Source organism: Diprion similis, chromosome 6 (assembly GCF_021155765.1).
Source record: "Diprion similis isolate iyDipSimi1 chromosome 6, iyDipSimi1.1, whole genome shotgun sequence".
Lineage (NCBI taxonomy): Eukaryota > Metazoa > Arthropoda > Insecta > Hymenoptera > Diprionidae > Diprion > Diprion similis.
In genome coordinates, this window is record NC_060110.1 from 15840885 (window position 1) to 15868323 (window position 27439).

Sequence of the window (27439 nt, forward strand, 5' to 3'; positions counted from 1 at the left end):
GTCATCGATAAGTAGTAATTGCATAACAGCGAAAATAGTCTGCTACAGATAGTCGCTTCCAGTGCGGTCTTCATCTCTCTCTGTCTCTGCTTAATTCAAATTCACGGAAAGCCTTCATTATCGATACCACGTGCCCGTAGTAACGAAACGGAATGATCCGCTGACGGAGTGGTATGCGGTAAAGAAGTCTAAACAGAAAAAAACAACTTGTCACGGTTTGACAGTGCCGAACAAATTCGTAACCGAATTTTAGCGAGCAGGAGGACGCGTCACGGATGGTTTCCCTCAGTGAAGCTTGGAGGGGTTCTTCAGGGGTCTTAAGGGGGCCTCGGAAGGATCGCAACCTGAGCCTTCCTCGTGATCCCAAGTGACCTAATTGGGACCACCGGGGTCGCCCAAAATCACTCGACCAATCCCAGGGCGTCCTCGAACATCTTCTAGTTTCTAATTGGCTTGATTTATTTCCAAAGGTATCGATATAACCGGCTTAGTTTTCCGAAATTCCTCGAGGAGTTATAGATATTGGCGAAAGGATTCCGCCTGCTCCTTCGGCTAACGTAAGTTCGAGGTGAAGAATTTTGACGATGTTAACGTTTCAATTTTTTAGACTTAAACTGGATCCTGGAACACGACCCACTGAATGGGATAACTGAGCTATCCGGGACTCAATGGGGGACTTTTCATTCAAAGAATCACATCTGTTTCTCTCTAAGTCTCGTCGTGTTGCAGTAGAAGCAAATTAATTCACGTCGGGCACCACGTGTTGCAAGCCTCACCTACCGTATGGTGACCAGTAGACAAATCTTATCAGCAATTGAAGATTACCTCCGGAATTAATCTATATTACATACGCTATAGTCTGCACGTCTTTCTTGTCTTATCAACCCAAATCTTTAATTTAAGTAGAACGAATATTCTACTCCATACACTTGACATAGCAACCATTTTAAAATATACATACGTTAATATATAATGAGGATGGGGTTGTTTTGTCGCAGTCAAATTCTTCGAACGAAGATCGTTCGTCATTAGACGGATTTTCCTTTCACCACTTTCGCCTTATTGTTATCATGAATTTGATTTGAAATTCAAAGACGTCCCTGCTTCTTTAGCATCTTTCTAAAAGCCGCTTGCGAGTCGCTTGAAGTGAATGACGTCACACTCATGCGGAAAATTGGACGAAGTCTCGTGATCTGTAGAAATGCCCAGACATCGGCAAGATCTAACTATTTCCGATTTCGAACCTTCTTCGTACTTTACTGCCACTTTATGGCCTTCTGAATGAGTCTTGGACTTACGATTAAATTACTTTTCCGAGTGTGATGTAACGAGGGATTGGATGAAGCTTTACGAGCCGGGTAATTCGAGGTAATGAACCATGTTTAGACGATAGTCACGTTACCATACTGTGGTAAAGATAATAGGTCTCCAAAGAATGACTGTCACCGTCGAACTCCCTGGTAGATCCTTAACAAACGTGTCCCAAGTAAGCCACTGCTGTTACCCGACGGTTTTCTTGCCGTACAATTACCTATAATTGATTGCTGTACAAATTTACACGCCTAAAAACGTTTCTGTTTGCAAGCTACTTCAACCTGGCACAGAAACACTCAATAATACATACTATATTTGAATAGCCACCAAAATATTCCTCTCACTATCACCTCAGATTCTGATTATAACAGAAGTTGCCCCCTACTGACGTCGGTGACATCATTATTATATATATATATATATATACACACGTACGTGTCTAATTTACGGTATATGTACTTAAGAGGCTTCCAACGATGCAGATTTAAGAAATTCTTGTCCGATCACCGCGCACAATCGTTTACACAAGCAATCACCCCGCGGCGTATTATGAGTTTGATAAAGCTTTCTTCCAGCACTAGAAATGTGTATCAGACGTGCGCTTATCGTCGCGAACAGCGCAGGATCCCCGATAGTACGAGGACCTCGATTTCATAACTGTAGCGTGCATGAGTAGCTCGACCGTAACAAGAGGGGGCAAAGAGGGCAAGGATTTAGATGAAGGGCTGAGTCAACCCTTTCGGATCAGCATTCCCGGAGGAAAGCCGATCCGTGAGTGATCTCGGAACATGCCTGCGTACACGTATCTCTGAAACAAATATGCGTGACGGGTGACAGAGAGGCCCCGTTAGGGGCCTCATGCGTGGGACAGAGAGTGGTCCTCGCCCTCGCGTGGGCACCTTGCGTTCGTCCGTGTGCAGGCCGCAGGTATTGAGGCGGCTCGAAGACGGAGAATTGTTGCTGGTGGTGGGTAACAACGACCACCGGCAACGTGCCGTGCGCTCAGGGCGCAGGTACGCAGCTCACGCTTGCACGGACGCATCACGCACGCACAAGCGCAGGTAGGCCCCGGGCCCTCCTCGAGGGATAAAGGCCCAGCACAATAACGACAGCGCAACATCGACGGCAGCGACACGGCATCGAGAGATCCTCGAGGTGCAGCTCCGAGTCGCTTCTTACCCTCCTGGACGTCTTCGCGACGTTTCCATCATCCGCGTGACGGCACCGGAATCAGGCGATCTCTGGGTGAACAAGGCGTACACAGAGGGAGAGAGATAAAGATAGAAAAGGAGTGAAGGAGAGAGGCCAAGAGAAAGAGAGAGGAAGAGACGGTTGTGGGATGAGTAGAGTGAGGAGCCGTCGTTGTGCCGTGGCAGGGGGCCGTCGTATATTAGGATGATGCTCGCGTATATGCGCGCGCCCGATGAAGAAGCGCTGGCTTGTGTGAGCCCTGGTGCACCTCCGCAGCGCAACGGGAAGAAGCCGCCTTCCTGCATGGTCGTATGTATATGTGCATGTAGGTGGGTGCACACACACTTAGGCACAGGCATGAGTAAGTTCGACCTCTACTAGTGCAGGCGACGCTCGACGACCCCGCGGGCTCACTTATTCTTCCTTCACTCTCGCAGGGGATTCTCTGCAGGGCCCGTCGAGATGCTGTACGTGTATCATTTTCTCGCCGTGTATGTAGGTGCATGTGCGGCCCGCACTCAAACACTAGCATATACGAATGCTCATGGTATGCAGCAGCAGCGGCAGCAACGGCAGCAACAGCAACAACGGCAGCAACAGCAGCAACAAGAGTGTGTGATGCGTAGGTTGGCGAAGCGCGCGCACCATGCGTGGAGCCTGCCTGCCCTGCCCCCCCCCCCCGGCCCCGCTCTCAGTCCCCTGGCCCCTTTCCCCCCTCGGCCTTCTCCTCCTCGCCTCCTTTTCCACCGCTCTCCGGGGCGCGTATCGGGGCCCTTCGGGGCCCTCGAGGCCCGCGCCACACCATCAACCACGCGTAGAGACCCTGAAAAAAGAGAGACCCAAATCCCATGCTCGCCAACCGGCCGGGGACTCGCCCCGGACCCGCTACGAAGTCGGGTAGGACCTTCCTCCGTGACTCGCCGCTCAGTCAGAAACCATCCTTGGGATCACGCGGCCAGCCTGCGAGCGCTGTCCATGAAAATTTGAGAGAGTAGAGAAACCCACGTGTCGTTCCATTGTATGCCTACGAGTAAACGGTCGCTGGCTGTTTGGCACTTTGGTTGAATTTTGGTTATTTGTTTTTTTTTTTTTTTTAGTTTATTAGTATTATCTTGTTTGCTTTTTTCACTTTACTCTCTCTCTCTTCTCTGCGTTAGAAACGATCGTTTGTTATTGTTGTCTGTGACACTGATCATCGTTCTCACTTTTGAAGTTACCTGGATCTGCGGGGGTTTTTCAATATTTTCGTTATTGAGATATTCGGCCATTTTTGTACGATTATTTCAAGACTTCTTTTTCAACTTTCATTAGTTGTGTGAACAATTCGTAACAGTGACATGAAGAACGTTCTTCAGTTTCAAAGTTGATCCCCAAAAACGGATAGTTTAACCCTGCTGACATAGTATTGGTGAGTACCGTCACGGAGTTATTCATCTTCTTGTACTTATATCGTGTATTTTTTTCTGCTGTCATTGTTATGTTTGGTCAATGGACCTTTGTCGCCTCAACGATTAAACGCAATCGATCTTTGTTCATTATTTTACCTGTTATAAGATTTATGTACACATAATACGTACGAAATATTTTTGTCGAGATTTTTCGTTGAGACGACAACAGTTGCTTCATTAGCCTGTGTTATACAGATAGTAATAATAATAACAACAACAATAATGACAATAATAATAACTCGACCGATAATTCAAAGACGTGCAGAGTATTTGTTAAAATGAAATATAATTGACTAATGGGAAAGTCGTTCAATGTCCATAAACAAATGGAGAACAATGTAGTTTGTACGTCAGATAGAAATATGCGACCGAAGGTATTTATTTCGGGTTCCTTTCAAGTGATAACCTGTTCGGAAGCTAATCGGAATTCAGAAGCATTCGAGGGAAATTAGTTAACCGTGTTTTAATCAGCTCGACTCACTCCAAGTGGGCCAAAAGAAGATAAGAGAGGACACACGGTGCCGCTCCTACCGAAACGTATTCTGGCCTGTAACCCGCATCAATTTCTGTCCTCTGGATCATGATGTTCGTTGCAGTCGAGACTTCTCGCATTTGCGTTGTATAAACGAAGTAATATGGACGGCAATGAGAACTAACCGAGTAAAAAAGCACTGAGCGTGAATTACAGGCAAAACAATAAGCAGATTTAAATGTAATCACAATTTAAGAAACCATGAATTCAATGATAATGAAAGATTTTCACTGCAGAGCGTTGATCACTGCAAAACATTGTAGGTCTAATCGTCTTGGTGTTACGCGTCTTCCTCTCGTCTCGAAGAAATACGTTGGCAATGGTTTTTTTTTTCAATGTATGACATAAGAAGCGAGAAAGACTCGTCAGCAGTCTCCCACACTTTGTATGGACTTACGATTTTGCGCAAGGGCATTGAGATGCCTGCATGGGGGAGGGGGACACGAAACTCTGACAGCCGATTTTTGTTATGGTATTTGGTGCTACTCAGAATCCGAAATCTCTGTACCTGACCTGAGATAATCCCATCCTGGGGTCCCATAGAATACACGCTCGGTCCCCCATGGACAGAAATGGTAACCTTAGGGGTGTAGGCCAAACCCCGGTTATTGTCACGGTGTAGCGAATCTCACAGCGTTGTCACCCTGAGCTGTGTGCTCCTAGTTAGGGGAAAATTGTGCGTTTCCTTCTCTCTGGTTTTGGAAAAGGGGATCGAAATGTCCGTCTTTCTGTATATCTATGGGAAAAAATTTTCCAAGTTTACTTCTCCTCTTCTCAAATCGAAGAACCGTTTCCCCGCAGAATATGGGTCTCTTATATTTCTATACATGATTCATTGCCCTGAAAATAAAATTACTGCAATTCTTTACTAACGATAAGCTGTCTGTAGAAGGTTTAATTTTTATTCTGAGAAAGCAGTATTAGATATAGCTCAAATTGCGTGAAACTTCATTCATCGAACCAAAACTGAACAAATGAATTGTAAACGAACGTTACGTCAATACCCTTGTCATAAATTCCTCCCAAGGATTAGCCGTGGACCGACAGCAATTCTATTTTGAACACGGTACTGTGTATAGTTTTCATTGCTCGACGGTCTTTCATCAAACTAGTGATGAAAAGATTTTGTTATTAGCTTGCAAGAATAAATTCAAAACATACCTCGTCGACCGTTTTTTCATCACGAAAATTGCGATCTTCTTTGAGTTGCAAGAGATGAGTTTCAAGGATTTTTGAACTGTGATAAGCTGTCTGAAAAAATAACGAGGTTATATTAATACGCTGGTTAAAAACCTTGATCACATAGAACCAAAACGAAGAACCGGACCTCAGTGATCGTTGTACATGAAACAAATCTATAATACGAGAATAAAGTCACCGTCTAACGATCGCCCGTATACCAAAACCGGCAATGAACGGAGGTCCGTTACCAGCAACATCCGTTGGACGAAAATAGAAGAGAAAAGATACGTAGAAAGAGTGAATCTCACCTATGAACCGTGGGCAACCGTTAGATCGAGTTCGGGCCGTTTTGAAATTTTTAATCGCGGCTAGAAACGTCTGCAAACGGGGATAGCGACTCATAGTACGGGACGAAAGGTCCCGAACGGCGATCCTGACGAACCGGTATCTTCCCGCAGGACCGTTGCAATTTCTTCTCCCCGCCTCCCAAATGGGAAAGACAACTTGTGGGGTGTGACTTGTCCTCGTCTGTAAGAATACCGAACATACAGGTTTCATTCATTCGTATGTTAATGTCCCTCTCGTGTAGGTTTTTTGGCCGCGCATGACAAGGCAGAGCAAAGGAGAAAAAGCAGCAGAGAGAGAAAGATAGAGAGAGATAGACGGATAGCACTGGCTTCCGCAGTGTCCCACCGAGGAATCTTGCGCGTTACACATTTGCATACCTCCGTCCCGCCTGGGGAATCCCTGCAGGTTACCTACCATCCGTGGGAACACAGGCCACGCGGCGTATCCGCTCTCCGCGTCTCAACAAAGTCTATAGAAGCGGATTCTGGTCTCTAGGTGTGCGTGTCCCGTCGCTGATGATCCCAACGGTCGGTTGCCGCGATCGTGCAACAAACGGACGGCGGAAGGACGGATCCGTCCGCGGGGGTTCGAAGGCATTGGCTGATGTGTCTGTGTGCGTGTGTATGTGTGGCAAAACACCACGGTCTCTCGAACAATGCGGTGTTTGGGTCGATTTTCGTTACGCGACCGCATTGTGCGCCACCCGCTGCAGGAACCAACTTTGTTGGGACCTTTGTGGTCGAGGACGTTGCAGGCAAAGACCGTAAAGAGATACCAGCAGCTCTGTGTGCTACCTAGAGACGTCCGAAACGTTGGACCACCACGAGTCTCGTCGAGCCAATGCAATTAGCAACAATGCCGAGCGGCCCCCCGCCAGGATGCAGCCGAGCAGCTCTCTGCGCCTCCAACGCGTTGTACGACCTTTCAACTTGCATAAATCTTGACGCGTATATCAAGCCGAGTTTTGTATACGTTTTTACGGCCTCGCGTCGCCACTGCAGCCGGTGACTTCGCGCCATTCGACTCGGTAGTAAACATATCGAAGGTGGGTATTTATCCCGGTAACCAACATCCACCTTCACGCATATTTTTACCGGCAAGGTGAACTACGCGCAACGTGCAGGGTATTGACCGCCGACTTATAATGCGACACCTTTGATTTTCCTCTTACCGATTTACGATCGGTACAATCCGCTCCCCTCGTACGACGATATTTATTATCAAATTATTGTTTGGAAATTGCTGTAAGAAATACGTTATTAAAGGTGTGCGAGTGTAGTAGAACGTAATGTATATGCCTGAAAAAGTATATTTGAGATAAGCGCGGAGCGAACGATTTATTGTAGATCTTGCACGATAAATAAAACTTTTACTTCAAAAGTAGTAAGATTCGTACAATATTTTAGAGGATCCATTTTCATGCACTTCAATTATTTCCTTTAACAATTTACCATTCGTATTATGTGTATAGTGTAACATTATTTATTGTTGACCGTTTATAAGTTGTTATGTCCATTAAGATAGTAAACCGTTGCGAAGGCATTAACCGAAACACTTCCATGATCGGATTCCTTGAGAATGCAATGGAACGTAAACAGTATTAGTATCAGTGCTTTCGCTAATCGACATCCGGTCGATATAAAGACCTGGACGGAGGCGTGCAGCGTGTTCTTCTACTGATGTTATAAATATCGCTAGATCATCAATTTCACTTTATCATTATACACAGGATGCATAACGCGCTCAACGAGAGACGACGCAGTTTCTAATTAAGCCGAATTGACTCAAGAAAAATAAAAAATAATCGTTTTTTGGTTTGCTCAAATTTCAAGTTAACAAATCCCAGTGAATTTTCTTGTTCTTTCAACCGCGGAATCTATTTAAATGATCTTTTTATCCGCGAGTAATATTTTACAATCAATTTTTCAAGATCACACAAACATGATCGGGTATGAACGTGAATGATACATCGATCCATGCAACAAGCCGTTGAATGGCAGCCTAGTATCGGATAGGATTGCAAGACTAACAAATCAAAAGGACGGTCTGTACCGTTAACAAAAGAAAGTCTTGTTTATCGTTACAATAAGAAGATCGACGAAAGATCTGCCGAAAGAAACGTTCTTTCTACATTCTTCTAAAGGAAATGTTGTCGATCCGATGCATTACGAAGATATTCTTTATCCATCAGTTTCAGAATGTTTCTCATAGCCAGAGTGTACGCGATTAGATTGATTAGCCCCGAATCGACCGGTGCATATATATAATGGCCTGAATCACGCGGTGTGAACCATTCGAACCATTCGATCGGTTGGCCACTGCGGTCGTCGGTGAAACGCCATTCGAGCATTCGTTCCCTCCTGCTGCATACACACCGAACCGCGACTTTCGGCTCGGATCATGAGTTTTTTCACGGTGTTATAAGGGGCCGCGATGCGGAAGGCGGAGAACCCGGGCGTCGACGGAAAGAGCTCACGGATCTTCGTGTGTGGTCCTCGCGGCCAGCGAGAGGTGTCATTCCCCGTCGTGTGTGGCGCAGACCGTAGCACCAAACTATCGCGCATTTTTTCCCCCTCTTTTCGCCTCTACAGGCTTGGTGACATCTTACGATATCCTCTTTTAGTTCGCTGCTCTGTATATGGTCACCGCTAAGACCGGCTGAAAGAGGACAAAGAGAACCTCGTGGGCGCCGTAGGTGATGCAGGCCCGTGTATGAAGGGAACGATGGAAAGAAAGAGAGAGAAAGAGATAAAGATAGAAAAGAATCGAAGAGTGATAAAGAACGAGGACACAGGGTTTATTGCCGGTGGAGAATTAATGCCGATAGATACCCCGAGAAGTGCGTAATTTTCTTTTTTCTTACTTCTCTTTTCACTCATCCTGCGTTCCGTCCTGCGGTCCGAAAAACACCTCTACGGAAATCCTTTGCAGTAATTACCGTTCGGAGCCTTTGGTCTCAAAAAGATCCTAATCTTTTCCCTAAACGCCCACGCAAGCCAATAATTAATCACAAATTTCACACCTCGGTGGATTCACGCTGCTGCTGCAGCCCTCTATACGCGTCGAGGGTGCAGAGGGGTGTGCGGCATTAGGTATACCCGTGCGCACTAGACGGTGCAGACCTGCGGGACACTCCTTCTGGGTCTTCCCCCGAACGGCGGGAATGAATAGGCCTGAGACGCTTCACCGTAAAAGGCCATGAAACTCCATGGAACACCGTGGTAGTGCGACGAATGGGTAAACTGACCCGCATTGACAAATGATTTGGTTCTACGGTGATGCAGTCTAGGTGCGGAGACCTCCCACGTCGCCTGTCTGCCGTCGGCTCGGTCAAGAGAGACGAAGAGAGAGAGAAAGAGGGAGAGAGACGGTGTCTGGTAAACGATCCTTCAATTTTCCGGCATCCTTCTTACGCAAGGCCTCTACGAATGTATACCTATATATGTGTACGGATGTATAGGTATATAGGTATAATACATCAAGGATGTGACGTAGCTGCATGGGTAATTGACGGGTTCGCGGAGGTTCGCGGTTAACATCGACGCCCAATTTCCTTACATTTTATCAAGTGATTTGGTCCCGAGTTCCGTGATGCTCGTAGCCTTGCAAACGTTCATTATGTAAACTTGACGTGTCAGTAGCTTGAAGGGTTGATAACTGGGAACGTCGGTTTTGAAGAAAAAAAAAAGTGTGCAAATGCGCGGTCCGATCGCAAGCTGAAGACGGGCCGCAACTCTCGGTGAGAAAGAGAATAAAAAGCAATCCAGTCTCCCCCCGTTGCCCTTCATTTTGAAAATCAACATAATATATTCCTCCCAGGGGGCCGGATGCCCCCTGTAATTTGAACCCGAATGGATGGATCCGGCGATACGGTATCCCCCCGCAGAATGCATTTCCATAATTCGTTCTTTAAACATTATTTTTAATAGGTTCGTGGCGCCAGCAACCGACAAAGGGGCTAAGGGCAAGGGCGAGTGAGTTAGTTATAGCAATATACCTGTGGACGCGCATATACGCGTCTACACGCCAGCAGCACACGCACACCTACGAACGGGGCTGCGAGAATAGGTAAAAGTAGCCATTCGAGTCGAGTCCCGCGTCTCGGCTCCGCGTGGGATTCGCAAAGGATTTCAGGAGACGACGGGTGAAAGTTCAGATGCAGTCGATCCTCTCACGCTGCTACGCAGACGCGTGGGGTGTCTCTTCGGGGTGAAACATAAATACAACTCATCCGAACGGAACGGCACGGCCTCGTACCGTTCACCGTATTTTCCCAAAACACGACATTGTCCCCGGATCCTCCCGCTGGCTGCTGCTGCTGCTCCTCCACAGGCTGCGTGTGGTCCTCCCTCGCACATACATAAAACGACTCCGTTTACAAGAATCTGCCGGGATTTGCATTTCCTTGGCGCATGGAGGGTATAGCGGAGGGTATAATACGCCGGTGTTTACATTTGTCGAAGGGTACACGGGGGGCCCCTCTTTTCCTTGGGACAATATTGGACGATGGCCCGACCGCAGTCAGCCTCTGCACTTTCGTCGGGGGAACCACCTTGCAGGCATTCTTCTTCTCTTTAATTCGTTCTTGAGGGTAAGGTAAACAAGAAGACTTAGAATCGAAGAGAATTTATAATTACGAATTGATCACATCCTCGATAGAAAATATAAATAAATATGCACGGTGTTAGAATCGCGAAATGGTTTCATTCTTCTTCGTGGTAGAACAATAGACAAAAAAATCAGAGGTACAATTATTCGTCCGACTTTAAGGTATACACACGAAATCGCGCCGGTGGGGCTAATTTATCGTTTATCCTGGCTAAGAGTGGAATATTAATATTGCAATGGCGTGTCGAGCTCGAATATAACGAACGAGACAGAGTACGGCTACTGGTCGCAGCGGGAGACCGCGGTAGGGGTCCAGGTCCACGTCCCGCAGCCGCTGCTGCTGTTGCTACCAAGAAGATTCCCCGCTCTTGGTCCCTTCCTCGGCCCCCGAGGCATCATCAACAACAACCACCGTCCGCGGCGGCGAGCGGCGGACTATATATTTCGGTTTGTTCTCTCGGATGTGTACAATATAAGGTAGTACATGTATCTGCCCCTCCTCGTAACGTCTCCGTTGCAGTGCGGCCTCTAATGTCCTTCTCTCGAGGATCATGCGAGCGGCAACGATTTGTCTGCGTGTGCGTAAACGGGCTTCATACCACACGCACCTTATTCTCGGAAGCGCTGCAGGATCTGTGTGTGTGCGAGTGCGAAGAGTACCCCGGAGGAAACGATGGGATTAACCAAACGAGCCACCCGAGTTATTCATCTTCGGTTTTCAGGCATTCTTCATAATTATCATCGACCGGCCCTGAGAATCTGCAGAATTTTTCGTCAGTCCTCAGACACGTCGACATGCGGAAAGGGAAGGAAGGGAGAGAGAAAGAAAGAGAGATCTCTTCGCAGACAAGACACGATAAGGGGGGGGGGGGGGGGCAGGGAGAACGCGAGAAGACAAGAATGCCCCTTAAGCTGCTACCGGGCTGATGGGTAATTTGAAGACTATACCTCTTCCTGGACTGACCGAGAGATATTTCGGATCGGTATGAAATCTAAATGAAAAATCTTTCGGCCCCTATCGCCGCGGGATCTTAATCTATAAATACCCTCCATATTTCCTCCGGGGTTTCGAACGACGACACTCCGCCATCAGCGCCGAAGAAGGAAGAAAGAAGAAGGGTGTGCGGCGTGATACTGACGGCTCTTGGCCCGGGCCAGGATCAAGAACAGGACCAGAACCCGAGTCGCCGTAGTGTCGGCATCTTCTCTACCTGTTTGCCCCCTTCCGAAGATCAAAAGGTGCCGCCCCGCGGCACCGTTGTTCCCGGGGTGTCATATAGAGTGGCATCGGGGAGATAGAGCCTCCCATAACCTGCCCTAATGGTCCGGATGAATCTTTGGATCCGGGGGTGGCTTCACCCTTAATAAAACGCAAATATACATCAATTTTATCTCGCACCGATCCGAAGAGAGGAAATTATTCGTTTACGAATAAAACTAAATGTTCGTCACAAATTCAAAATTATCATTTTGTATACGTGTATCTGTCATTATTATTAATTTTATTCGTCAGTAGATAATTAATATCCAGACGACACAGGTACTTCGTGCTGGATCGTTTCAGTCTGAAATTTGAGAGAAAAAAGGAATGGAAAAAAAAAGAAAAGACTATTTATAAGAAACCAATTAAAGTCTGCTGGAAATTAAGATTACCTAAGTTGCACCGTATATCAAAGTGATTTACCTGCTTGAATGAAAATTGTAGAGCAAAAGATTTATGCCACAATTCCATACCTACGTATGTATGTCCTTTCGATGATGCGATGTCACAAGAATGCCTAATCACTCCTTTTCTGCAGCAATGAACTGTTCCTTCATTTTTTCACTTTTCCCTTATCATTGCGCACGATCTTTGGCATGATGGAGTCGAACCGTGTATTCGTATCATCGCAGTGTTCCGGCTTGGGCGTGACTGCGCGAGGCAGAGGGAAAGAAAGCGGCTACGAGGCATCGTATTGTTGCCAAGCTGAATATCGTTGTAAACGGCACATACGACAGAGCGCACGTGACAAGGTTGACATTGAGTGCCTACACCTAGTCACTCGCGATATCGCCGTTTTGAGATATATCCCCCGTAAAGCAAAGCGTAACCAGTCTAGACGCGATGTAAGATTAGTTATCTGCGTCTGCGAGATGTTTCAACTGCGAACATTGTACGATGTTGTAACATACTGCACCTGGATACATGCTTGTCGCTGAAAAAGTTATAACCACTTAACTGTTGACTCAAAGCCGATTGTCAGATAAGAATATAGAAGAAAATTCACCGCTTCAAAGCTCCTACCTTTGTACGGGTGTTAAGTCTTCGCTTCCTAGCCGGACTTACCTCGGGCCTCATTTGATTATTATTGGAATATAGGCTGCTCGATGGACTTTGTTCGAATACGATAATTTGACTTTGACAATCAGATTTCAGACATTGTATATCCTTTAAGACCTCTTATCGATCTGCGATGAATATGAAAAAAACAGCCTACCAGTCAAAGATTCTGCCGCATCTGCGAAGCAGGACCGTTTCAAAATCTATTATAGACGTGGAGCGAGAACAAAGCGTAGTTTTAATTTTGAAACGGTTATGGGGATGCACGTGATGCAGCGGCTCCTTTTCCTCGTATAAATACCTCTAGGAAAAGTGCGCGAGATTGCAAGCCACCGCGTCTCAAGTACTCGAGTATAGGTACACGTAGCCCGCAACGTGCATGTAAGGTCTTGCACAGCGGGGGTATATTTCGAGTAGAACCATAAGGTATTTTAGTTTCGCTGTTGGGGGCTCGAAGGAGTTTTTTAAATACCCTTTGGTTGGCCTCCAAGAGGCTAAGAAGTGGTCCCTGCCTCTAAGGGCCGTGGGAGAGCCCTAATACGTTTTCACTGCTTATATTTCGCCGTCCGACGACGAGGCGTAGAAGGATTGGAAAAAAAGGAAATGGAATCGAAATCGATTTCACAATGCGCCTGGGTCGATAAATATTTATTACGTATATGTTGCCATAAACGTGCCATAAGGCATCTGAGACGTACAAATGTTACTGAAAAATTTCAACGAATCCAAGCCCCGGTTTCACGAGTAAAGTGGACTTACACACAACGCACGCGATAAACGAGGGGAAAACAATGTCGCGACATGACGAATAATAAAATTCGATCTTCCGCAGTGCTATATATTAGAAAAACCCGAAGAAAGTCGTTAAGATCATTCAGATAAAATCGTTTAGAGCGAGCAGCATGCCTCGGAGAAGATCATCTTGGCAGTTAAGGCGCGGAACATTGTGGCGGCCGTGTTTCCCGAGACATTCTCAACTTTTCAAATCCTATCTTTAACCCGGCATCTCGGTCGTCGCCGAAAATTTTTACAATTTCGTACGCAGGTACCTTTTTTCCCTACTTTCATCTTTAATTCTTTCTCTGCGGTTTTACGCAGGTTATAGATACTCGTATTTTATGGCAAAAACGAAAATAATACATGCCTCGGAATTCTTTCGCTCACATGTGGCACTTCATTCGGTAACTATTACTTTTCTGGTCCAAGGTTCGAACCACCGCATGTGCAGTATAGGTTCTTCAACCACTATATTACTCGGGTCATTTGCACCATTAATTCAATTCCAGACGGTAATTGACACACGTGTTAAGTTCGCGAGCTGATATGAAATGTAAGTAAGCAATGTATAATATACGTATGTTATACCTATTTGCGAACCTGCACCCTAGTCTTATGTTGCTACCACGTGCCATTTTTGCGCTTATAGGCCTATTTCGGAGATCAGAATATACGTTGGTTATAAAATGAACGATCATGATCATGATTATGATTATGATTATCTTCGACCTTGCTTGAATCGCGGAGTAAAAATATTTAAACAAGGATTAGAGGATTACGGATGGATATGGATAACTGGTTACATCATATCCAGTTCAACTTCTCGATTCTCTGTTATTACTCAATTTTCTCACACCAACTCTCCCTTATCGTAATCTTTACGAGGAACGGATAACTTTTTTTGTTTCTTTTTTTTTCTCATTCAAAGGACAAAAAGTTTGTTTGGAAATAAACTCACATTCAAACATTTTCCACATCGAATCAGAATAAAAAAAAGCAATTACAAATATTCATTATCGTAATGACTTCGTAATTATATTATACGCAACACTTACGTAATTCCTACTAAATCAGACTAGCTGGTATACATCATAAACCTGTAAAAAAAAAGGATTATAAATCGCAGCGAGATTTGGCACGTGTGTTTATACGTCTATTCCGTACGCCTGCGTTTTGATATCTTCCACGCGCATGTAAATAAGTATAACTCTTGTTATATCGGATAACGCACACTAACGGTAATAAACGCTCGGTTCCCCTTTATCTACATTTATCGGCAAGAGATATCGCCTGGATGGCCTAAAATTTTCCTCTCCAGCAGCGACCGGATTTCGCTTACACGTTACGTACACAAACTTGACGTGGAGCCTGTAGTTCGCGCAGTGTGATAACGCGTTAAGCCACAATTACAATATCAATAATAATCGATGTAGACACGATAACTAACCTTTTACATCAATTTTAATCACTCTGTTATCTGCGAGTATCAATTTCTCGGATGAAAGCGTCGCGGTGGGTGTAAATTTTACCGCAAGACAAGAATACTAATTGGACTCTGTATTATTGTTGTTTATAATACCTGCTGTAAATCATACGTATTACAAAAAAAAACCTGATCAAATACACACCTGTTTTAAGTAAATTCTATTATTCCAACGTGCGTAATATCTTTGGAATGTGTTATCAACGGTACATTAAACAAAAGCCCGCTGTTTTTAACTCAATTAAATTTTTAACAGACTTTATTTACTGATTCATAATTTTAGAGATTCTGATATTACATTGACGCTACTGAACACTCAGTACCTCCGCGGTGCAGAAAGGCGAAAAATATAAGAACGGATTGAATATTCTAAACAAAATATCGAAATTCCGAAAAAAAAAACTCTCAAAATATGTATAGAAAGGTCAAATATTGGATCTCTATCATCCATTCTGAGAATTCTTGCGCTCGAATAAACTCGTCAATCCTTGAAATTGAAAAATTGTGAACATTACCGTACTCTTGCCTGAAAGTGCCACAATAGTTAGCTAATTTAGTTTGCTCAATTTGAAGTCCATCTCTAGATACATTTGCCAACGAACAAGATAATTTCCCGAACAGAGTTATCATGCGATCATTTAGCACTTGTTACGTAAGGTTGTTTCTCCCCACTTAAATACGCCGCAGACAGACATCGGCTATAGGGGGGACGTTTAACTCGGTGGGTGATAATTTATCTGATTCCTAAAGTAATCACCACACGTGAATACTGTGTGTGCGAAAGGATTAGATACAGCGGTTCGTAAATGGAAAAGTTACACAGAGTATTACTGTTCACGTGAGCAGCGAGTGCTTTTATTTCCATGACCCCGCCCGCTCGTCTGTGCAGCAGGATAAATTTCGGCGACGCGTGTGTTTATCGTATACCATTGCCAGGGCGAAAATTACTCTTTGGTAGCATTTATGACTATCTGTTAAAATCTATTCATTTCACGCAATTGATGGTGGTTCAGGAAAGAATCTGTACAAACACATTAGGAAAGGATTTGTCGAATTTTTCAATAAAATTTTCTTCTTTTTTAGTTATATGATGGATTTTTCGTGAATTGAAGAGAAACTTCTGTTTTTCGACATCAATTGGCATAATATTTGCCTGGAAAAATCTGTCCTCGATCGCTATCGATTGCTTATACCTCCGTCACAGATAGACAATATATTTCTATAACGCTAAACCAACTAACAAAGAAATTACCGCTTAACCGCCACTTACGACTTTCATGATCTAATATTAGCCATCGATGGCTTTTTCCAATACGCATATATATGTAATATGCCACCACATAAGAGCACGATCTCCTACTCTGGTAAATTTCCAACTTATTTATTTATTCATCCATCTATATATTTATCTATCTATCTGCAGTCAACGAGGCATCACAAGGCGTTTGATAGGATGAATTAAATTCACCCAATCTCTACGACGTCTCTGTAATCGAGTTTGGATTTTGCTTTAGTTCGCGCAATGTCTTAAAAACCAGCTACGAGAGGATTGTCAGATACGATACAATTATTTCATCTTCTAAATGTTGGTATACACGGCGACGAAACCACTTATCAGATATTTTTTATTATTCGTTTTTTCTCATTTTTCCCAAGACAGACAGCTGAGGATTCATTTCGTTATGTTTATCATCAAAGCGATGTCTCTAGACGGCAGCGCGACAGACTTACAAAACGTATTTGCGGAGACCCAACGAAGCGCATACAAGGAAATTGGATAATTTCACTTTCAACCTTATCAGGCTTATTGTTATCGAAAAACACGTCATTCTAGCCAAAGTAAAACATGTATGAAAAATATCATAATTCCCTGCGGTATTAGCGCGTAAATTTTTGCCTTTTCCGATAAAAATTGATAAAATATAAAGGATTTATCTCACCGGCAGGGGGTCGAGTATCCGGTTACTTGCGGTTAAAACCAAGCAGATTATTTGCGCTGAAACATGCCGCGACAAACTATATAAGATTACCGCACTCCAACGAGCATAATGAGCGCGCGTTGGATTGTCCGCGCCTCACGTATGTAGCCTCATGCCTGTGAATACGCGACAAGCAAAGGCACGTGTGGGGTCTTAGACTATTCGACGAACGTGTATAGGTGACCCGTGCTATCAACGCGTCATTCGCCAGACGTCTGATGATCTGAGAGCCGGGAACGAGGCCCGCCTGCAGCCGCGTCGCGGCGCTGCTTTGTGTGTGTTAGCAAGCATTCCGCGTTATCAATAGTTCTAATTGGCCGAAGAGTGGGGACGGCGAGATAGCGTCTAAGTATATAGGGGGCCCGGGATCAGGGCGAGCGTAGTTTGCCGCTTGGCTCTTCGACGGATATTTGAAAGACACCGAGAGCAGAGCACCTTCTCATCCGGACTCGATCCAACCACCGAGTCTCCCAACCACTCTTTGTCTCAGTGATTCAAATTTTTAACCCTGCAGAACGCATTCGGTCGGACAAGTATACCTCCGGAAGCGACAAGTCTGCTTCGATTTTCCCCTCAACCGGATATCAATCTTGATTCAGCACCCGAACTCGTCGACGAAGAAGAGAGAGGGAGCGCAGAGACGTCGGGTAGAAACCGATCGAATATCAATAAACGACGATTTATTCCCCGTCGACGCATCTTGACAAAACTGAATCGACCTGCTGAAATCGCGTGAGCTAATTCGAGATACCGTTTCGTTCGAGAAAGCCTGGAGTCGAGTTACGAGACTTGAAAAACGCACCATCACTCCTCATGGCTACTAACAGTGAGAAAGCATTTTCCTAGCATAGGAGAAGAACCTCGTATCCAGGGAAGACTTGGTTACGAGTGTAGAAGGCTGCGAGACGTGGTCGGGACGCAGTTCTGAATTTTTAAACGATTCGTCTGTTTTTTTGAGACAATTTCAACGCTCACTGTAAAGAGAATCGAAACGCATAGACATTCAACGTGCAGTTTCGTCAGTGTTTTTCGTCTCGTAAAAACATAATTTCCCACAATTCTCTCCGAAGTGAATCAACCGTGTTTATTAAGAAAATTTATCCGATCGAGTATAGTTATGTGTTCCATAAAATACAGCAAGCAGTTTCTCAGCTATCGCATACTAAAATCAAACCGGTTCAAATACATCTGACGATACGGACTCGGACTAAATTGTTGTATTAGTGCGCTATAGTGTCTTAGCCCTATTTGTGATAGCTGCGGTTCCCTCATCGCAGCCTCGCATGACCTGGAATGTCTTGCGAAGATCAAATACTAAGCTTCGAATGAACAAGAGCTGGGAGTTCATCCATCTCGACTAAAATCAACTGGAAGAAAATTGCAAGCGAGCTTTGGCGAAAGAGGAATTATCGATCCCTTGAAAGTCGTTAGTTAGGCGAAGGTTTCAGGGTCGAAATAAAGAGAAAAAAAAAGTTTCAAGCTTGCTTCGAAGAAAATTAAGCGGTAGAGAAGAAGGAAAGGAGAGGAGAAAAAAGAATAAACCATAACATCAGAAACGTTACTATTACTCGTTCAGTAATCATTAATTAAAAGTAATACTATCATATATAGCGTATATGAGCGTGGCGCGCCGATAATTTTATTTCTTGTCAATACGATCGTAAAGAAGGCAAAATATATTGTCGGTAAAAACTCGCTTTTCCCGGGCCCCGAGTCCACCACTCGGGATCCACCAAAAACCAGCCCCAAATCTCGATCTAAGACCGGGGCCAGAGGTAAGAAATTGATAAAGTACCGATTTAACATCCGGGAAAAGTTCATTGCCATACCCGACAAGAGATATAAATAAAAAACCAAAAAACAAACACATCTGCACGTCTTTGAGGTACCGGAAGGAGAAAAAAAAACTTCCCGAAAAATATAATACCGTATCTCGAAAGTTTCGAAAGTAAAAAAATGATCCTTTACGTTCCTGGCAGAATGCCAACCCACGTTAGCCCCTACGGCGTGGCTCGCTACCCGGGCAGCTTCCTGGGCAGCGCTCCTGCGGGCTATCAAAGCCTGGCGAACAGCTTCTCCGGCGTACCGGTTTCCACCAACCACCCTAATCTGAGCCTGCACCACCCTAGGCCGAATTTCTCGGCGTGGCCGCATAGGATGCCCGTCGAGGAAGAGCTGGGGACTTCCCCGCCAGCAGGACTCCCTAGCCTCGGGGCTTCCCCGAACTGCAGCCTCGGCACCGCGGGTCCTCCGAGTCCAGCCCACAGCGATTCGGACGCTTCCAGTTCCAGCCTGGAACTCGGTTCCGTGCGGAAAGGAGAGAACACGCAGCTGAAATGCAGGTGAGCTTGGCGTCACGATGTTTGTTATTTTCATAGACTTTTTGTGGTTTTGATATTATTTTTCAGATCCTCTAATTAATATCGCCCCTATAAGGTGACGCTGAAACTCTTCACTGAGTTGCAAATTTCTTCTGCATGCTAAACTTTCTCGAGTATCTAAATTATTTCAGTGATATTAGTGCAATTATGCAGTCTATACGGAGAAATTGATAACTCGCACACCGTGTACATAAGACAACGTGTGGAATTTCCCGCAATAGACGAGAAGCGGCTCTTTGAGCTTCGTCCAGTGAGAGACCAAATGACTGCTAATTGCAGGGCAGACACACGTCAGCCAAAACTGATGAATGATCACCGTTGGTAATTAGCACTCTGACCGACAGGCGGTATTGACTTGGAATGGCTCATGTACTGTTAGTGTAGCGCAGCGCGGAATGCAGGCCAATCACGTCATCGTATATTTGCGAGTCAATCGGATGTCGATTTTAACGTGTGTATTTGCGACTAGAATGAAAAAAAAAACTGATACACGGGTCGACGATTTACAATATTTCACTTTGATAGGGCTTCAATTATTTATATTGATACACATTAAAAAAAAGGGTTTTTCAGCCGCGTGGTAATCGTGCAATTCATGCGAAGCATGGAGATCCAGAAAAATTAATCGTTATCAAGCTGGATAGTCTGCCGGGAGATTAAAGTATCCCGGGGAATACTGCGACGCAGAAATATATTTGACCTTATGTCAGTCATCTTAATATATTTATTTTTTAATAATATTATTCCGTTAAAATGGAACTTTGCAGCAACAGAGTCAGGTTGAGTGACCGGTTGCTTGTTGTCACACCGTGCGTATGCAATATTTTCAGGAAATTGCATCACGAAATACGTCTATACCTGTAGTCCTGCCTTCGATATAATACGCGGCATACGTACGTTGGTACGTACAATGAGAGACAGAAGTCGTTGAATCAGAAAAGAAATTGTTTCTATCAACTAAATGCGATGTTCATGCGCGGTAAAACGAATATTTGGTTATTACAAAAATACAGTCAACGAAATATTAAGTTGTATTAACGACCTGTATTATATGGTTAATATGAAAATCATTTTGTTAATCTGAACATCCTACTTTTTGATCCAACAAATGATTGAACAATGCAAGATCATGTTTTGTTACTTTAGAAATCTCAGTTCACGGAACTGAATATTTAGTTGGAAAAATCACAGCTAGATACAAGCAACTCAACATTCAGTTCAGTGCAGGGTTTCAATAATTCATTGAAACAACTTATTTGTTGACTGTAGTCTCATATCGTTTGGATAAACAAATGCTCCTGTTATAAAGTAAGGTAATATTTTATTACAATTACTATAAATTTCGATCAACGAGACTGCATCATGAAATGAAAAGAAGTTCTGAAATCATTTGGAATATTTCTGGTAAAAAATAAAATTAAAATTTTTAGGACTATTACGGCAGTTGGTAGATTTTTCAGTAACGCAAATAACTCGACATAATTGTTCGCAGGAATTTGTTCGAGATTCCAACCAAGGATCGCTAGCAAATAAATACCTGTCATCCTACCTAGTCGCACATCGATATCCACTACGCCAAACTATCGCACAGACTGCGGATAGACTAACGAGTTCAACAATTTGAAAGTAGTGAAAAAGCCGATGAAATAGTTCAATTAACGAATGAATGCTCCCAATTAACAATATATTTATTCGACATAAATATTTCGTTTCCCAGCTGCTTACACGTTGGTGGTTTTTTTCTTCAACCAACAAAATATTGAATAGTAGCTAAATTTATTAGCCTATTCGTGATTGTAGATAGACTCATTGAACTATTTGTATGGAAACAATTTTGTTGTCGTTTCGACTGATACGTACATTTTAACCAACTAAATTATTTGTTCACTAAATCACATGTAGGAGTTGATTCAAGAGGATCAAATTTGATTCCGCGGAATACTGAATTCTTTGAATAAACTACGGTATATTCAGTTTCACAAAATAATGATTGAAGCAACAAATTTCATCCAACTAAATCGTTTCGGTTGATTTAACGACTTTTTTTTTCTCCGTGCACCTATACTCGGTATATGGGTTGTTTGATAGTAAATAACGTCACATTTCGATGTTATTGTTAACTTCTTGACGTGGTGCTGGTGGTCAACTGCTGTAAAAATACGCCGTATGTATGAAATGCAGTATCTTGTGTTATTGTATTTAGTTATAACCGGTTACTAGACATCATTATCAGCTATCACGCGTCTGTCTGAAAACGATGAATTGTTGAAATTAATTGCCAACTTCGATAGCGGTGGGTCGGCTCGGCGTGGATTATAAGTAAAAAAATAAATAAATAAATATGAATATTCGTTTAAAATACATTCATTTGAAATGAATAATAAGGTACCGTTGGATGTTAAATAAAAATTATTCAATTCCGACTTTTACTCACTTACATTGTACTTCTATTCACTTCGAGCAGGCAGGTAGATTAATTTTATTCAAATAAATGAAACTTCCTCTTCTTTGATATCTCGAATGAATGCTAATTGAACTGTTATTCGAGCATTCTCGATTCTGTTTTACATCTTACAGTTGTAATTTGCAACGTAGTTGATGAACAATATATCTGAATTAAAATTGCCGAGTTAGTTTCTATACTGGCAAAAATTTCAGATAAATAACTAATTTTCTTGCATCAATCAACTGCGTTTATCAAATTTTAGGAATGCTTTAATTCAACTTATAAATATTATTCAATACAAAAGTTGAATTTTTAATTCTCCACTCGAGGTGAATCTCTATATACGTATCACATTTGAATTAATTATTTTTTTACGTGAAAAACATGTGATCAAACAAACGTAAACATAATGTCAGAAAAATAGAACTCCACGTTACGTGTCTATGTGTAAGTATATTGATACAAGAACTTCTAATGGCGACAAATGAAACTTTTTCTTTGTTATTTTACTTGAATTGAAATAATTCCTCTATAGATATATTTTTTCTCGTAGACTCATTTGCTTCGGAGCTGTAAATACCCCGAGAAAGAATTTCGAATCTGCTATAATTGATGGGATATCGCGCTCTCGTTAGGTTTCGTCGATTTTAACCGCAACGCGAAATACTCGTAGCGAAGCCGAGTATAAGTATAAATAATACATGTGATCATCACGTGAAAGATAAGGATGCCGTTCAAGTCACAGAAATAATTCATTGTATAATACTACAAGTGCATCGTTGTAAAAACAAATTCAACCCGACTGGGTGCAGAAATTATAAATTCACGTTAGATATGGTAGAACGTCAAGGATGGTGTTCAATTAATTGAGGTTCAAGGAAACTCTGCCACCGCAGACATCATCCTTCGTCTTGAGAGTCTTACATGGCTCGATGGCCGGTACTTTGCCGCCTGTATGCGTTACATATCGAACGAGCTAATCTCGAAATGTACATATTTAGGAGAATGTTGAACGTGAAAACACCTGTGGCGGCATAAACAGTGCATCTATATCTATGCAATGTGTACAAGGCACGTGTACGAATAAGGAGACGCCATTATGCTTCGTTCCGTATCGCCGTAATCGCCCGGCAGCCGAACGAAATGTGCGGGATTCAATTCGCAGAGGAATTCTGAAGCGTTTTTTCTCCCCTTTTTTTTTATTAAGACGCCGCAGTGAATACCCGACTATCAATGATATGAAGAAAGAATTCGTACACACATGTATATACATATACCTACATAAATATGTACATGTATACACACGTTGTATATATGCAAGCTTGCAAGTTTAACATCGCCTTGGTCTCTTGACCCGCGCCGGGCTTCGCAGTCAGTGTCTATTTATTCGCGCAATATCATCTCCGTTGATTATATGAAAGGGTTGAATTTAGTCGCTGTGGTACATGAAGACTCTCGGAATAGTGTATACTGTATCAGGATCTCGCCGCTCGAGAGATAAAGTGAGGTCAAACGGAGCCAATTGCAAAAATGAGACCGTCGTCAATTGATAAAAATGTTTCATTGAATGTCGATGACGCGGTTCCATTGAAATTTCATGAACATTCGCCGTTATTATTTCTAATTTCATAGTGTATATCGTTAATATCAAAATTATACGAAGTCAAGTAGAATCTACTATTCCACGTCGTAAAAACGATTCGTGTCATTTCTACAGCAGCACTTGAGCACAGTGCAAAGTTTACATTGTGAAGACTTTTAACACGGTTAGCTAATCAATGACAAATATAAAATGATACGAGAGACACTCGAATGCTGAGTCTAGAATCGGTACCAGACTACCGAGGTAGTGATTTTAGTAGAGAGAAGCAGCTAAACGACCGGAAATAGTAATACAATCGATACTGTACTTTGACGTAAATTTACACGTTTGCGTCTATTATCAGAGAAATACGATTATACAGACGCCCACTGAATTTGATACTGAACGGTGGTTCTACTTGCGATATGGAATAGGCAGCGGGAGAAGTAAATAAAAAAAATAACCCGATAACTTACCCGTAGTGTTTCGTTTATCCTGCCAGTCGCTAGAAGCTCTCAAAACTTGTTTCATTTATATTAAGGACGTTGAAGGTTTCTTCTCCTTCGGGGTAATTACGGTTCCCTGAACGAGGAGTTAATGGGCTGTAAATAACGGAGAATGAATTAGACTTAAAATATAAACGCAAAGACTATAAAAATTGAAATAAATTAGATACTCGAGGTGTGCTTACCGATATTCATTACCTTTTACCTTTTCTTATATTCTCTATTCTCTGTTTTATAACAGGTGGATAAATTGCGGCCGGTGGTTCACATCCCTGGAACAACTAGCCGGACATGTTGCGAGATTGCACGCTGCTCCCGGGCCGAAAGGGCTATTTTACTGCGGTTGGGAAAGCTGCGCGAGAGGCGATCGCGGATTTAATGCCAGGTGAGAACTTAAAGATTTTATTTACTGCGCGTAAAACGGGAACTCGTGTGTTTGGCACGGAATTTGCACTTTGCCTCGATTCCTTTATTGACGACCTCCGCTCGTGTTGCAGGTACAAAATGTTGGTACATGTCCGCACTCACACGAACGAGAAGCCGCACCATTGCTTCCAGTGCGACAAGAGCTTCAGCCGTGCGGAAAACTTGAAGATTCACGCCCGTTCTCACACCGGTGAACGTCCCTACGTCTGCCCCGTAGAAGGGTGCAATAAAGCGTATTCAAACTCGTCGGATCGTTTCAAGCATACGAGAACACACGCGGTGGACAAGCCGTATTGCTGTAAAGTGCCCGGTTGCCCGAAGAGGTATACGGATCCGTCATCGCTGAGGAAGCACGTGAAAACGTACAGACATTACGTAAACAACAACGACAAGATGCTGCAGGTGAAGAGTTTCGACGATAATAGTAGCCAGGAAAAGATGAGCTTAGTCAAGTCCGAGTCGGATAAGAAGGATTCTAGCATCGAAAGCAACACGAGTTTAAGCCCGAAGATGAGCTACAGCTTCGAGGAACAACAAAAGTTTGTCGAAAGGAACAATTTTTACAACCTTGAACAGCAGGATCAGGACCATCAAGTTACGCCGTCGAAATTCGAACAGGATGTGAAAATTTATCCAAGAATTTACGACGAGAATTACATCTTACCACAGAGAATTCAAGTGAATCCGCTCTACAGGCAGAGTCCAAGCAACGACGTATCACCGCCCCTTACTAGTCCGCCCCAAGAAATATTTCCCAGAATCACCATGCAGTCGACGCCCATAAAGATCGAGGAGCCGAGCGTATGTCCGAAAACGACGACCGTCGACTACCGAAACATTGATTCGATCGTGAACAGCACGCCGAAAAAGGAATCGTCGATTTGCGAAGTGAGAAATTCTGTGATAAGGAGAGCCGAGGATGTGAAGATGGACGTTGAACAACAGACGGACACCAAAGAAGAAAAAAGCGAATGCTGCTGCCGCCGAAAATGTTGCATTCACGACAACGACAGCATACTTAAAAAGACGAAAATTCTCTCTGATCTGATTCTAAAGACGCAAAACCCGCTGTTTAGGCATCTTCTGGGAACGGTTGACTTGCAATACGGCCTTCAAAACATGTGGAATAATATGGCTGACACGACAAATACTTGCGGGCAAGATTTGAGGGTAAAGAATAACGACACCGTTACCGAAATGGAACAAGATCTACCTTTAGATCTGACGATTAACAAGTAATTACATGAATATCGTGCCTACCAAATACTGTATATTCAAGATTGAAGTCTCTTTCAGTTAACACAATTCACCTGAACGAATAGCGAATGTTCCACCATGGGAAATGTACATGTAAAAAAACTGGAAAAAGATAATCGAGCATTCGTTATTCGACGGGTGCCTTATGAAAGGGATTTCAATCCATCTAACCGGTGTACAAATTCCGTAACTGTTTTGATCAAATAGTAAAGCCAAATATATTTAAACGTGTAAGAATCGATCGGATATATTCGACAATCAAATATGATTTGCTCAATATAATCTACTTGCCTTATCATGCCTTAACTGTTAAGTTACAATACTACGCTCCAAGTTTGTGCCAAAATGTTGTCACGCACCACTAGCTTATATAGTCGAGCACTGTTATGTAATATACTCAACATGTATATACATATGTTCACACGTATAGGCGACATATATGTATATATTTACAAGCGTTCAACTCACACGATGAAAAACAAAAGTGAGCAACATTTTGAATTAATATCTTTGTGTATTTAAGTAAAATATCAAAAAAGTGCCTTATTCTGTGAGAAAAGCTGTATAACAATGTGACTAGCTAATAAACCGTATTATTTATATGAAAACTATCCCAGAGTCTGTTATCTCTTGCCTACTTCTACCGCTGGCGGCAGATGGCAGGAAAAGATATATGTGCGTTACGTTCAATGCCCTGTGTAAACATGCATCAATAATAATTACGACAATAATGCAACCATTGTTACGTTATGAAAAACTAAAAGCACTGTAAATTATTTACTACTAGAAAAGTCCGTAAATAATAACGTTGTCTTGAAACGGGGACAGTATAATGCTCGCAAAATTTCTTCAAGTGCTGATAAAACAAAGAATGAGATTGTAGTATTATTGAGAGCGTAATGAATACAGCATTTTTAAATGCATTGTATTATTGTGCAAAATACTTTCTTCTTATTTTTATTCTATTTTGTAAATTTTCGCTTCTGTTTTCAGAGAAGAAGCAAATTATTACAATCACTCCGAAAATAAGAATTCGAGTTGTCAATAAATTTTCGCCTTTTGAGGACAAAAGAATGGTATCCAATGTAGATTTTCAAATAGACTTCTCCCGGTGTGGGTGCGTATGATGTAACATTGATATTAACCGTGGCGGTTTTCCTCATTTCGAAATGATTAGAGTTTCAACAGAATCGACCCAACTGTACCTGAAATGCAGAATTAATTCTGCTATTGTGAATAGCTATACAGATACACGGTATATTCATATAAACGGAGCAGACTTGGATGAATATCTTTCGAATCTTGACGCGTAACATTTTGATTCGTGACATCAAACTAGTCTAAATATAATTACGTGATACTTCATAACTGCACAAATTTTTTTATAAAACGGGACGGTTTTTTCAGTCACTCACCCACTATAGTTTGTTGTATCAAAATTATAGCTGATACACCAACCTTTACACATATCATAAAAGGAATTTACGGTGATGCAATTATTCGTCATCATCAAACATCCAATACATTCATAAGGTGAGGAAAAAGTCCATTTATGAACTGGATGTGGTCATGTATACGACGGTTTAATAAATGTGACGAGTCTTTGTTTCAGCAATCAATTCACTTTCAAAACAGGGATGGAAATTCACTACTGACGGA

The 27439-nt window shown here is 42.9% G+C and overlaps 1 protein-coding gene and 1 long non-coding RNA gene across 4 annotated transcripts; both read left to right on the plus strand.

Annotated features, from left to right (window-relative positions):
* Positions 1-3670: 3670 nt before the first annotated feature.
* LOC124407819 (oocyte zinc finger protein XlCOF28-like) lies at positions 3671-26391 on the plus strand. 3 transcript variants are annotated; one of them, XM_046884366.1, is made up of 4 exons: positions 3671-3913; positions 19162-19524; positions 24339-24482; positions 24595-26391. In XM_046884366.1, exons 2-4 carry the CDS (start codon positions 19163-19165, stop codon positions 25760-25762), a joined length of 1674 nt encoding a protein of 557 aa, XP_046740322.1. In that variant the 5' UTR covers positions 3671-3913; position 19162; the 3' UTR covers positions 25763-26391. The 3 variants fall into 3 exon arrangements, with proteins under 3 accessions (XP_046740322.1, XP_046740324.1, XP_046740321.1); XM_046884368.1 differs by lacking the exon at positions 3671-3913 and adding an exon at positions 17809-19067; XM_046884365.1 differs by lacking the exon at positions 3671-3913 and having other exon boundaries at positions 17809-19524.
* Positions 5760-26705, plus strand: LOC124407821. The gene is made up of 3 exons (XR_006929358.1): positions 5760-5769; positions 13288-13300; positions 26437-26705. It is a non-coding gene; the product is annotated as an uncharacterized LOC124407821 (long non-coding RNA).
* Positions 26706-27439: the final 734 nt, after the last annotated feature.